Source organism: Oncorhynchus gorbuscha, linkage group LG15, assembly GCF_021184085.1.
Source record: "Oncorhynchus gorbuscha isolate QuinsamMale2020 ecotype Even-year linkage group LG15, OgorEven_v1.0, whole genome shotgun sequence".
Classification (NCBI taxonomy): Eukaryota; Metazoa; Chordata; class Actinopteri; order Salmoniformes; family Salmonidae; genus Oncorhynchus; species Oncorhynchus gorbuscha.
The window spans coordinates 39,611,999-39,625,663 of record NC_060187.1 but is presented as its reverse complement, the minus strand read 5'-3'; the positions used below and the strand labels follow the sequence as shown (position 1 = coordinate 39,625,663).

At 41.8% G+C, this 13,665-nt stretch overlaps 1 protein-coding gene across 7 annotated transcripts in view; it reads left to right on the top strand.

Annotated features, from left to right (window-relative positions):
- The window catches only part of LOC123997109 (transcriptional repressor p66-alpha-like), a 32,623-nt gene that overhangs the window by 10,477 nt on the left and 8,481 nt on the right, over positions 1 to 13,665 (top strand). For all 7 annotated transcript variants that reach the window (XM_046301160.1, XM_046301163.1, XM_046301162.1 and 4 more), the window contains exon 2: positions 12,076 to 12,388. In XM_046301160.1, coding sequence (XP_046157116.1) covers positions 12,084 to 12,388 — 305 coding nt within the window. In that variant the 5' untranslated portion in view covers positions 12,076 to 12,083. The remainder of the gene's footprint in view (positions 1 to 12,075; positions 12,389 to 13,665) is intronic.

The window sequence follows — 13,665 nt, the reverse complement described above, 5'->3', positions numbered from 1 at the left end:
CACAACCGACTGGTGTTTGGACTTCAGTTCAGCTTTCAATCACCCACGTGGGTATATGCTCCTAAAACCAATGAGGAGATGGGAGAGGCAGGACATACTAAATAACCAAGTTTTAGCACCTGGCTACACAGACGCCTGCGGGGCAGTGTGAGTGCAATGATTTAATAAAATGTATGTGTATAATTATTTTGCAATGTGTCCTGTCTGGTCAGCACGTTAGACATTGCGCACCAGCAGTTATTGACAAATGGACACACAACCTAGCAGACATAGCTGCTCTGTCCTGCCGAAACACAGAGAAGCCAGCCATCTCTATATTATCCGTGTTCTCGTTCAGCCACGTCTCGGTGAAACATAAGATATTACAGTTAACGTCTAATTGGTTGGATGGTCTTGATCGTAGATCGTCCAGTTTGTTTTCCAATGATTGGGAAAGGGGGATACCTAGTCAGTTGTACAGCTGAATGCATTCAACTTAAGAGTCTTCCGCATTTCACTCAACCACTCTGAATCATAGAGTTGCGGGGGGCTGCCGTAATTGGCATCCACGTCATCAGCGCCCGGGGAACAGTGGGTTAACTGCCTTGCTCATGGCCAGAATGACAGATTTGTACTGTATCAGCTCCATTGCACGTTGGCCAATAATACAGAGGGTAGTGGTGGTTTACCTACTCGTCAGCGAATTCTTGCAAGGCACCCCGCCCTACTCCCCCTTTTTTCGGGCAGTATTTCTCTCACGTCAGACTCATTTTAAATAAAAAATCTTTGTTCAGTTTGTGATGAGTAATCGCTGTTCTGATGTCCAGACGGTAGCAGCAACATTATGTACAAAATTAATTACAAACAAAATAGCACAGTTGGTTAGGAGACCGTAAAAATGGCAGCCATCCTCTCCTGCTCCATTATTAATGCTTGAGCCAAATATATGGGAAGAAATAAACATGCCACATTGTCTTCAAAAAATCGCCAGAAATCACACTGTTCATACTACTAGCTTTGGTTTTATCACAGAGAGCGTTTGAATCTATCTGTTCTCTTCTACTTTCCCTGGCTGGCAAAGTACCAGGATGTTGTCTCTGGTTTTGGATCTGAATTTAGAGAACTGAATTTCAAAACTGCATCAGGGAAGTTGATTATGAAACTTATAATAAACTTGAAATTATAGTTTAACTTGATACACAGACAATGAATGCTATGTATGTGTGTATATATGCAAAATTGAATATTCAATACAATTTAACAGAATGCACTTCATTCAATACAGTTTAAAATCATGTAATACAAGTTACATTTATGAATTCAATGATTCAATATCCTAATACAAATTCAAAATAATGGAATTCAAATACAATTTTTGTTGGCACAGAAATTGCTCCATATTCCCAGAGGAAAAGGAAACTCTGATGTTGCTAGATTATGTGTACTGTATGATTTAAAGGAATACTTCGGGATTTTGGCATGAGGCCCTTTATCTACTTCCCGAGTCAGATGAACTCATGGATACCATTTAAGTCTCTGCATCCAGTAGGAAGGAAGTTCATGGCAAAATCCCATAGTATGACTTCCAAGGGAATTTGCATCAGGATTCACAAACACCTTATAACAGTAGAGATTTAAAGGGATATTTTACGCAAACATATTTGATTATTTTGTTCATTAGTCCACTGTTGATATGATCCCATGTCAGCAGTAAGTTTTCAAGATGTATCACTTTCAGTACAAAGTAAATTGTGTGGCGATGCGTTATATGATTGGGATAAAATATCCCTTTTAAGAAGGATATTTTTCCATATACTAGGGTATAAATAATTTTTAGGCTACAGGTAGCCTGTGCCGAAGAATAACGTTCAAGTATTGTTACCAGCATATTGCCTCAAGTAGGCTATGTGCTAGCCTGCAGGGGTGGGCAACTCCAGTCCTCGAGGGCCTGATTTGGTGTCACACTTTTTCTCCATCCCTAGCAAACACAACTGATTAAATCAAATTGCATTCTAAACTGAAGATCATTATTAGGTGATTATTGGAGTCAGGGCTGGGGAAAAACTGTGACACCAATCAGGCCCTCGAGGACTGGAATTGCCCACCCCTGTGACGGGGAAGTTCTTTTAAGTTTAGTTAGTCATTGTGTTCTCTGAGTCAGCACAGACCTATAATGCAACCCTTCACTTTGAGTTTTGCAGAATCACGGTCCAGGTAGTTGACCTAGCAGGGTAAACCCAACTTCAACAGTGCTGCCATTCAAATTCATGACTTCAAGCTAAAACGAGTCTAGTCTAGCTGATCAGTTTATCCACTGGCAGTGTCATCATGAAGATCACATGGTTAATGGAATCAGAGGTACAGCGGCTGGTATTTCATACTAATTATGATCTATGAACTAATCTGCTCTTAATGTCCCAATGCATGCTGCGGCTCGATCGGCCTGCATCGTGACTGCAAACACTAATGTAAAGTAGTCCTCTTCCTCTCAGAAACTGGGATTGTGTGTGTGTGCGTGTATGTTTGAGGGGGGGCAGTGTGCTTGGTGTTTGTGATTGAGTCTTTTCCGTACGTGCACATTCCTTTGTGCTCACGTGTAGGGGGCTGGCTGCACCTCTTGGGCTTTGCGCGTGCCGTCGGTCGCCGTCCGGTTGCTAAGGGGAATCCAGGTGGAGCCTCACTCTGGTAGATGCAGGGTTAAAGGCCTCCATTTTGTTAGGTAACACCCTAATGGCCTGATCTGTCAGTTGCGTTAAAATGGCAGGGCTTAACCCCTGGTGTTCAGGACCGAACCAGTAGGGGCACCCTCCCTGCCTCCATGCTGCCACAACCAATGGGAGACGGAGAGTGAGGACGCTGAAGAGGAAAAGTGTTTGTCAGTGTACAGTAGATCTAGGGCCAGCCACTCTACCCTCCCCGCCATCCAGTCAGCTGGCTCCCTCTCTTTCACTCTTCTTTCTATGCTCTCTCTCCCTATCTGTTTAGTCTCCATGTACTCAGCTTGGTGGAACCAGATTAAGCAATGTGTTTTTTGTCACAATCAGATATTCCAAAGAAAATGCAGCGGGTTGAAGTTTTACTTTCTTTCTAAATTCATATTAGGAGTTGACGTCATTCTGAACCTAAAACACGATCTGTAGTGCTTAAATGAATAATTAAACAAATGTATTTTGCGTTATTCATATCTAGGACGATATGCTGATTTTAAAATGTGTATCACAGGGAGCAGATGGACACTAATTGCATAGGAAGGAGATTTAATAGCTTTGTGTGTAGCCCATTTATTGGGCAATATTATGTTGTCTCCCTCTCTCACTGGACCCAATAGAGCCTGTTTTAAAAGTGTCAGTGTGCTGTTAATGTTCTAGCTCGCTAAATTCAATCCCTTGGGAAGGTAATTTACATATCAGATAGAAGAGGTTAGCTAGCAGCCTGAGGAAATGCATTTTGATTGATCCTATACCCCTGAAGGATTTCGTATGAAAATAGAATGTGCTCACAGGAGAGTCATACCAGGTTCTCCATATTGTTCTAGCCAACTGTGTAATCGATCCATTGTTTATAGCAGGAATCGCTTAAAATGGAATGGGCCTAAACTAATTCAAAAGTGGTAAATTAGCATGCTTTCTGTTCATCTAAAACAATACATGTATTACTATATAACTGGCCAAGAAACACGAGGGCAAAGTCACACTTTAGTAGACTTGTCAATTCGACCAACTTCTACATGTGGCCTTTGGATTAAAAAAACAAATAGTTTGTGTGACCACCCGCCAAAGTGGCTGGTGAAATACATTCAAATCAAATGTATTAGTCACATGCGCCGAATACAACAATACAACCTTACAGTGTAATAGTAACTTACGAACCCCTAACCGACAGTGCAGTTAAAAAAAATACAGATAAGAGTAAGATAAAAGTAACAACTAATTAAAGAAGAACAGTAAAATAACGGGGGTGCCGGTACACAGTCAATGTGCAGGGCCGCCGGTTAGTTGAGGTAGCAGTGATGTACTGGGCCATTCGCACTATCCTCTGTAGTGCCTTGCGGTTGGAGGCCGAGCATTTGGCGGGTGTAATTTTCCAACCCTGTTGATAATGGGTAGAGTGCAATGTATGAGCACACGTCATTTAGAAACCTGAGGTGACTGTTTGCCTTTAGATTGTGTAGATTAACGCTGTACATTACAAAGCCAGTTATCGAGTCCAATTAAAGCATTTGTTTTCTGATACATACTATGTTACCATCACCTTTGCAAACTGATAACACTTTATATCGTGTGATGTGCTAAGAGCATTTTGTATTATTCTGTACTTAAATCTGAGACATTCCATTTTAGTATGGTATGTATTAATTTATGGATGTCCATCCATTTCATATATGTTTTAAGAATGACAATGTATTATGTTATGAATTTGCATTATGTACAGTATGTTACTAATTTTCCTAACGTATGTTACAAATTGTAGCTAGGTGGCTAACGTTAGCTCACTAACATTAGCTAGTCTAGGGGCTAGGTGAGGCAAACAAACCTTTGAGATGTCACACATGGTGTTTTGCTTGTTTGAAATGCATAGCCTACCTCAGTCGGACCTGTTGATTCCTTTACATTACAGGTGTTGATCGACAGATTGGGGTTATTTGTGAGATGAAATTGTCTTCCAAATTCCACTATTTTACTGACTCTCACTGGAGTTGCCAGATGGTGCCTAATGACACTATCATTGATTCTAGATCCATACTTGGCCCTCTGCCCACAGCAAGAATGATCTACACTCTATTTCAAACTAAACATGTTTTTCAGTGTTTTGTACTGGCCATTTTCAAGTAATGAAAGAAATCCTGAACTCGTTTTTTCCTGTCTTTTCATGATGAAATGCTTTTGTTTTCCTGAATGGAGGGTCATTGACTGAAAGCAAGGCTCAATTCTCACAGCACAGTCTCCTGATTGACACCCTATAGTGAGAGGCAGAAAGAAATGTCATCAATCTGTCCTTGTATGGGCTCTAAGCACTCTCTTCATTCCACTCCTTCGTGGTACCTTCCTGCCATCACCTGCTTCCAAAGTACTCTCTCAGCCCGTGTCAGTGCAGATGACTGGTTGAAGTACTGTTGCTATGTTATTCCCCAGTCAATCCCTCTCACGTTACTTTGAATGGCAGTGAATGGATAAACTCTCACTTTCCTGCCTTTTAGTACATACGTTTTAGCTGTACTCTACTGTTTATTGCTCTGTCTGTTTTCCCAGAGGTTGTCTAATGCAACATCTCCTGATTTTTCTCACATAATCCAGGTTTCCATCCAACTGTTTTTATGCGAATAAATTACATGTCAAGACAGACCTGATGGAAACAGCAAATTTGGCGGTGAACGTTCCTAATGTCGACAAAACAAAATACGCTAGACGAGGTGGGATATTTTTGTCTGTAAAATGAACTATGCTAGAGATTGCAGTGAAATGCCTTTATTTGCTAATATTTATATAATAACCATCTTGACGTAAACTTGGAATCGCAATCACATGGTGATTGACGCTTGGCTGACATTTGACAAATAAAAGTAATCTGGCTCTTTTGTCCATAATAATGTCATCATGTAGGTAGCCTACCCACACTGTATCTGAGAGCTGTTGGCTAGAGAGCATGTGCCAAGACCAGAGTGGGCACATTTTGCTATTATAACGCAGACATTTTTGTGACAACCATCAAAGTTGGAAATGCAATGGAAACGCATTTGAACTTTTATTCAGTAAATGGGAATTTAACGGCAAGTTATTTGTATGTGCACTACGTTATCACACCCAGCCTTTAGTCAATTTGGTGGGAAAATGCACATTGTTTAATGCAGATTTTGGAATATTTGCATGAAAATATGTCGGCAATTGTATGGAAACCTAGCTATAGATAGACATTGCTTTGTGAATAGCAAATGAGCTTCAACAGGGTGGTAGGTAGGCGATGTGTGATGTGACATTTGAGGACGGCACATAAGTATCTCAAATGTTACATCTTCATGATGCCATCCATCTACTATGAGATAAGTCATGCATGCCTGAGCTACAAACAAGAATAGCTCCCTTAGAGATGACTCTACTGGATGTCATCATCGGGGAGGGAATTGCAGAGGCCATTCTGGCTCCTATGATTCACATGTAGACCTACGTCAAGAGCAGGTAATACTACACTGTGCTGTGCCACTCAGGCCCTGCGGCCATTTTGAGCCCTGCTGTCCCTGGCTGCATTCAGGGAGGACGTTCAGCGACCATCAGTTCCCTCCAGTGTCACTAAGTGTGTTTGTGAATGTGTGAGCTCAGGGCATGATAGTAAAGAGCTGTGTACTCTGTGGTTCATGCATGCTCCACCCCCTTCAGATAGATGCCCTTTGTGCTCATGGATGGGTAGAAACGGGGCACATCTGTCCTTGTTATGTCGCAGTGCTCAGTCCCTCTTAGCGCAACAGTGTTTCCACCCCACCATTTTATAGGCAGGGTCCCTCTTGCCTCCACCTCTCGTGCCCTCCACCTCTCTTGGTTCTGTTATCATTGCTTGAGCTTCCTAAATCTGGCCTCCGTTTGTTTTAGTTGAAAATGCCCTGCCTTCCTGGAAAATAGGCAGTTTTAGTGAAACATTGAGCAGATGTGGGGGATATTATGAATCACTAAAGCTCTGTGGCAATGCAAGTGCTGAGTGGGCGAAAAAAAAGATGAGCTGACCAGTTTCAGTAGCCTGGCCAACTGGTTCCTCTTAGGGCTGGGCGATATGGCCTAAGAATAATCTATTTGATTAGATTTTTTTCAATCTTATGGCGATTCACAATATATATCAATGTATTATATTGTCTCTAAATAAGCTTTTGTTGTACAATTTACAGGTAAGATACGCTGCATTTCAAACAGTCAGCAATAATCTAATGAAGTCAGGGTTTGTGAAATTATACATAGGCTAAATGGTACAGTAGTTTAATCTGCTTTTTCTTTGTAATAATCACTGGTCTGGCTTTCACGTCTATGAAAATACCCTTGTTAGAAACGTTACCAGAACCATGCATCTCGTAGCAGGTATTGGCTGTAGAAAATGAACACAGTTAGGTCTCATAATCGATCTGTCATGCATAATTCCACATGCTAGTGGGTAGCCAGATAATCTTTCATATTTAAAATCTAGCCAACTTGGATCTATTTGCTGGTTAACATGGTAGAACAGTTGAATTGTTATGAACGCACCCTTCTGTCCGTCTCCAACTGTTTGAACAGCATGCTGGCCTGTCCACTTTGTTCAGATGGGCAACTTGATTTCAATATCTTATTTCTCAGAATGAGAACGAGGTGCCAATTCATTATATAATAGTTTTTTATGCTCATTGTACATAAAACACAGACTAGACAGCTAGTATAGGTCTGTGGCTAAACTGCTACATTCATTTTCCAGAATCAATGTTCATTGATAGTCTGTTTTTAGGGGTCTGCTCTTCATGCAGTTTGAGGAGTTGAGACATAAAGACTATAGTTAGAAAGGTTCAGTTGTCCTCCATTATAGTGACATGATGTCTCAATGTGTTTCGGTGTCCATGTTCGAGGTTGACCGATTTAATCGGAATGGCTGAATAATTTGGCCCGATTTAATAATAATCGGTAATTGCCATTTTTGGACACCGATTATGGCTGATTACATTGCACTCCACGAGGAGACTGCGTGGCAGGCTGACCACCTGTTACGCGAGTGCAGCAAGGACCCAAGGTAAGTTGCTAGCTAGCATTAAACTTATCTTATAAAAAAACATAATCACTAGTTAACTACACATGGTTGATGATATTACTAGTTTATCTAGCTTGTCCTGCGTTGCATATAATCGATGCGGTGCTTGCTAGTTTATCATCGAATCACAGCCTACTTTGCCAATCAGGTGATGATTTAACAAGCGCATTCGTGAAAAAAGCACTGTCGTTGCGCCAATGTGTACCTAACCATAAACATCAATGCCTTTCTTAAAATCAATACACAATTATATATTTTTAAACCTGCATATTTAGTTAATATTGCCTCCTAACATGAATTTCTTTTAACTAGGGAAAATGTATCACTTCTCTTGCGTTCTGTGCAAGCAGAGTCTCAGGGTATATGCAGCAGTTTGGGCCACCTGGCTCATTGCGAACTGTGTGAGGACCATTTCTTCCTCACAAAGACCGTAATTAATTTGCCAGAATTGTACATAATTATGACATAACATTGAAGGTTGTGCAATGTAACAGCAATATTTAGACTTAGGGATGCCACCCGTTCAATAAAATACGGAACGGTTTTGTATTTCTCTGAAAGAATAGACGTTTTGTTTTCGAAATGATAGTTTCCGGATTTGACCATATTAATGACCTAACATGCTGACCAGACCGGACAAGTCACGTGCGTGAGTGTTGCAAAATAAATTTAGAAATCCATGTTATTCAATTATTGCACCCACATTCCTATTTCTGATGCAAATCGCGCTGCAAGTCCTGCCTCTCCCATCTCCTCATTGGTTTATAGAAGCAGGTACCCACATGCCATCGCCTCATTGGTTATACCCACATGGGTGATTGAAAGACTAACTGTTTTGCCGGTTGTCGTGGTAATACTATGAAAGTGTAGATGCCAATCACCATATAAGTTCAAAGATGAAAAAGCCTGGAAGGAGGCGCGATGACTAGAAACGATTCAGTTGACCGTTTTATGTGTGGATTAATTGTCAGAGTAGAGGACATTGTGCATTTCAGGTAAAATAACAACTCAATGTTTATATCCCAGGACAAATTAGTTAGCAACAGCGAGCTAGCTAAATAGGACAAATTAGCTATCAAGTGCAAGCTAACTAGCTAACTAAATTGCCATATGTTTAATGCTTTTTGAGCTGTCCCCAAATTAATCTCATTGTCAGTTCGTTTTGATATTTTAACCTGCGTGTCGTGATCGCGTTTGGTGTAGGGGGACAAAATAAATGTATGTACAATGGCGCACACGCGCGCAGCCGGTTTGGGTTCAGTGTAAGGCTCGTATTTCTGTGTATTATTATAATTAAGTCTATGATTTTATATTTTATAGAGCAGTCTGACTGAGCGGTGGTAGTCAGCAGCAGGCTCGTAAGCATTCATTCAAACAGCACTTTCCTGCATTTGCCAGCAGCTCTTCACTGTGCTTCAAGCATTGCGCTGTTTATGACTTCCATCCTATCAACTCCCGAGATTAGGCTGGCAATACTATAGTGCCTATAAGAACATCCAATAGTCAAAGGTGTATGAAATACAAATGGTATAGAGAGAAATAGTCCTAGAATTCCTAAAACATCTTACCTGGGAATATTGAAGACTCATGTTAAAAGGAACCACCAGCTTTCATATGTTCTCAGGTTCTGAGCAAGGAACTTACACGTTAGCTTTTTTACATGGCACATATTGCACGTTTACTTTCTTCCCCAACACTTTGTTTTTGCATTATTTAAACCAAATTGAACATGGTTCATTATTTATTTGAGACTAAATTTGTTTTATTGATGTATCATATTAAGTTAAAATAAGTGTTCATTCAGTATTGCTGTAATTGTCATTATTATATATATATATATATATATATATATATATATATATATATATATATATATAATATAATCGGCCGATTAATCGGTGTCAGCTTTTTTTGGTCCTCCAATAATTGGTATCGGTGTTGAAAAATCATAGCCGGTCGACCTCTAGTTCATATGAGCGATTTTTATTCGACCAAACCTTAAATGCAATTAGCGAGTTGAAATCACTTGTCAGAGAGAAAGAAGTGATCTTTCATCTTTGTTGTTCTGAGTTGCAGGGGGAGGAGCTTGGTGTGTGAATGGGAAGGTGCAGTCACAGCAGAAAGAGTGAAGGAGATGAGAACAATCAGAGCAACATTCTTGCGATACAGGCATTTGGAATATCTTGCTAAAACATTAATTAGATGTAATGCCCAGCTGTACTACTTATGTTTGGGGGTGTTTGAATTTGAATCATGTTTAGGTAGTCTAAGCATCAGTGCTAGGAGTGGCTGGTATTGGTCTCCTGGGGTGAAATGTGTGTTCAGCTACCAATGACTCACTAAAACTCCAAGTCCAAGCATCTGTTTTTTTCTTCTTATGTGTGCTTTAAGTCAATTGGGAATTGAACTGAGTCCCAACCAACATTGGAGAATTTCAGACTGATCCACTCAACTCAGTTACAGGTCCAACAAACTGGCAATCAAGTGTTGTTTTTTTTTGTCACAAGTGAGTTTGTTGTCAATGTGAACTGCATGAATTTATGGGCCTTGTGAGCATCATCGATTTAGTTTACAGTCATCAAAGCAATTTACTCTACATGTTTATTCTTAACCTTGACTGGTGAATGTATTTTTGTGCTTGTGTCAAGATGATATTACAATAGCCATTTTGCAGAAAGTATCCTGAGTGACTGAGGGTTTAGGCTGGCCTTGTACACACTCCAAGGTACACAAGTGTGAAAATCAGTTCCTTGTTTGACAGGCCAACCCGAGGTGTGGTTCACCCATTGAGCTGTTTTGATGTGAGCCATAGCAAAGACGTTTTCATGCGTACAAAGTTTGTAAAGCCCTGATTCTAATGTGCCAGCACATTTTATAGGGCACAGTTTATGACACTAATTGAACATGGCCAACGTTATGGTTTCCAGATGTGAAAGAGTAAACACGATTCAGAGCACTGGTGGATGTTTTATTCTTCAGCATATTGTGTCACCACCTGAATTAATTGAACACAGATCATACTGAAATCTAGGCGTTCGAATCTCTTAAGTCTCCTTTTTCCCCCTCCGAATTAATCTATTGATTCAGTGTGTGTGTGTGTGTCATTGACAATCAATGTTTTAAGCAATTAGACCTAAATAAAGTTGACATGTTATGGACATGGATCACTTCACTATTGATAGTGATTGGTTCAGTGTTATAGATTGATTGCCATTTTGCATCATTCAGTTGTCTCTGTACATTTTTCAGTGGTGTCTGTGATGCTGTCCGCCTCCTGTTCTCTGGCAAACATTTGTGTTTTGGAATGCAGGCGACAGCATCTCTGCCCCCCTCCCAGTGGCTGCAGGAGGCTGTGGCGTCTCCTGCTGCCAGTCGGTCTCTCTGGGTTAAAACCTGCTCCCTCCAGCCTCTTCTCAACCCTCAGACTGGTTTAAACCGGTTCTCATGGAAAGGCTTTGTGTGTCCCATAGAATCTTGGGAAGGGTAATATGGAGCTCTGCTCTGGTGATGTCACAGTGGATGAGAAAGACCTTGAGTCAGCCTTCTTTATCTGATGGTAGAAGTGAGTACACTCAGGTAGTCTATACAGTGGCTGCCCCAATGATTGTTTACAACCTCTATAAGGGGAGTGATGAGGCAATTATATTTACTTAAGGGGAGACGGCAGACTAGAAGTACAGGAGTCAGCAGGCTTGAAAGAAGATAAGAGTAGGCCTAATGGTCTTCCAACCCCCCCCCTTCCCTGTACTTCAACTCTAGTCCAGAACACACACACAGTGTCAAGTACACACTGAGCTCTGATTCTTGTTTCAGTTCATAACCTGTGCGTCTGTGTGAGTGTCTGCTTTATCCATGGAGTAGTGCCATAGTTGTGGGTCAGGCTGATGTTCAAGCTGAGTGTGTCTCCTTCCTGCTCCATCCTCTGCTATTACTTTAATGATGGGGGATTTGGGTCAGCATCTGGGGAGCTGGCACTGAGGCAGGCCTGTGCTGCAGTCAGGTCAGTCAGACAGAGCCCCCCCCCCTCTCCAGCACAGCTGGAGGAATTACTGACCGGCCCGCTACCACACATCCACACTGATATGGTGTCTCAGTGAGCATTTAGGCCTAGATTTGTCCAGTTTTCATTGGTCAAGTGCCTCACTGTTGAATTGGTCCAGTGTTTGTTTATCTTTCCCCAACAGTGGTGTTTGCATTGCATGACCACTCATTATCAGCCAGTGTTCAACTTCCATCTCATCTTGGGGTGGTGCGATGCTACTTAAGCCTGCCCGCCGCTGACACAGACCTCTGTGTTTATCTATATCTTTAACCCCCCTGTCTCTCGTTCTGTATCGCCAGGTAGAGCGATGTCGGAGGAGGCGGTGCGTCTGACGCGCAGCCAGAAGCGGGCCCTGGAGAGGGACGTGGTGGCCCCTGGCAGCCCCGGGGGGGAGCTGGACATTAAGAAGGTGAAGCTGGAGAACAGTGAACAGCCACCTGCAGCAGACGGCCCTATAGCTCTAGTGGCTGTGGGGGGAGGAGATGTGGTGAAGACGGAGCAGGCAGCCAAGGTGGCCAGCATGAGCATCCTGAAGACCGACGAGGTCAAGGCTACCATCAAAGTGGAGGTGCAGACTGGGGACGGGCCTGTCGACATGAGCACGTCCAAGAGGTGAGAAGAACAATGATTACGCACATGGTCTAAGCCTACACTCTTTCTGGCTGTACATTTGAACAAGGCCGAACTGGACTGTGGTACCCTCAGACGTTGTCTATTTTTGTTAATAATAATATTACCATCACTCTCTGGATTTAGTTTTAGAACATTGCTTTAAAATGTTATTTTTTCCATCTGGCCTTTGGTGCATGTTTACAATATGATGGGTTGTCTTGGAGTCTGCACATGGTACATTTGTGACTAGGGAATGTAGTGCTTTTTTTATGACTGGAAAGGGACATTTGCTTGCAGAGCAAGTTTTAAAAGTGGAACATTGTAAATCCAAAAAGGCAAATATGGGATGATGTTGTTGATGTCCTGAATTGATTATCCAGCTGTTAAGGTTTTGGTTGATTTTGAAAGTTGTATGTCTCTACTGAGGCAGTATGTGAGAGAGGCCTTGTCTAGATCTTCAGATATGGTTGGGTTAAAATGAGTTATGGGGGTATGCATGGATGGTCATGTGCTGTTGTTGATGGTGAGGGAGGTTGGTTGGTTATGGAAAAAGTTATTTTTTGACAAGTTGAAGCATAGGCTGTTAGTGTGTGTGTGTTGCAACAACTATGTGTAGGTGTGTTTGAACTGCTGTCTGCGTTAGCTAGCGAGTGGGCTTCTCACACAGGAAGTGCATGTCTGTGACCCTCTGTTCCTGGTGGCCTGCACCCATCTTGAGAAGTCTGAGGCTTTGGCTGACGGGCTCCATTTTCTCCAGCACCTGAACTCTGCCTCACTTCATACAAAATGAAGGCTATGTGTCACAAACTGGTTCCAGCCGGTCGTTGCCATGGTTTCCACTTTGGAAGGAGCAGTTGGGGAAAGGAGGGGCTGTTGTTGAGTGTGTGTGTCACATGACCAAATGCCTGATGTCATGATGTGATCTCTTCACTTGGTAGAGTCATTAATATACACTGGAGGTAAGAGCAGTAGTACGCAAGGAAGATAGCCGCCAAGGAAGAGCTTTGCAGTTATGCATTGTAGTAGTTCACCCTCATGTCACCTTTGCCCTTTTCTTCACCCTAAGCCTGTGCTGCTACTGTTTCCATGTTTTTTTTTGTAGAACTTTTAGTGTTTGCAGAGGAGATCTAACATTTTGATCCAACTGTTTCAGAAACTGAGTAATAGAATATGAATTGCTTTCCAATGTCATATAATTAGAAAGAAATAAACACTTATTTTGGCCGGATAGACCTTTTTATAGGCTAAAGCAAACGGTTGATGACATTTGTCCATGT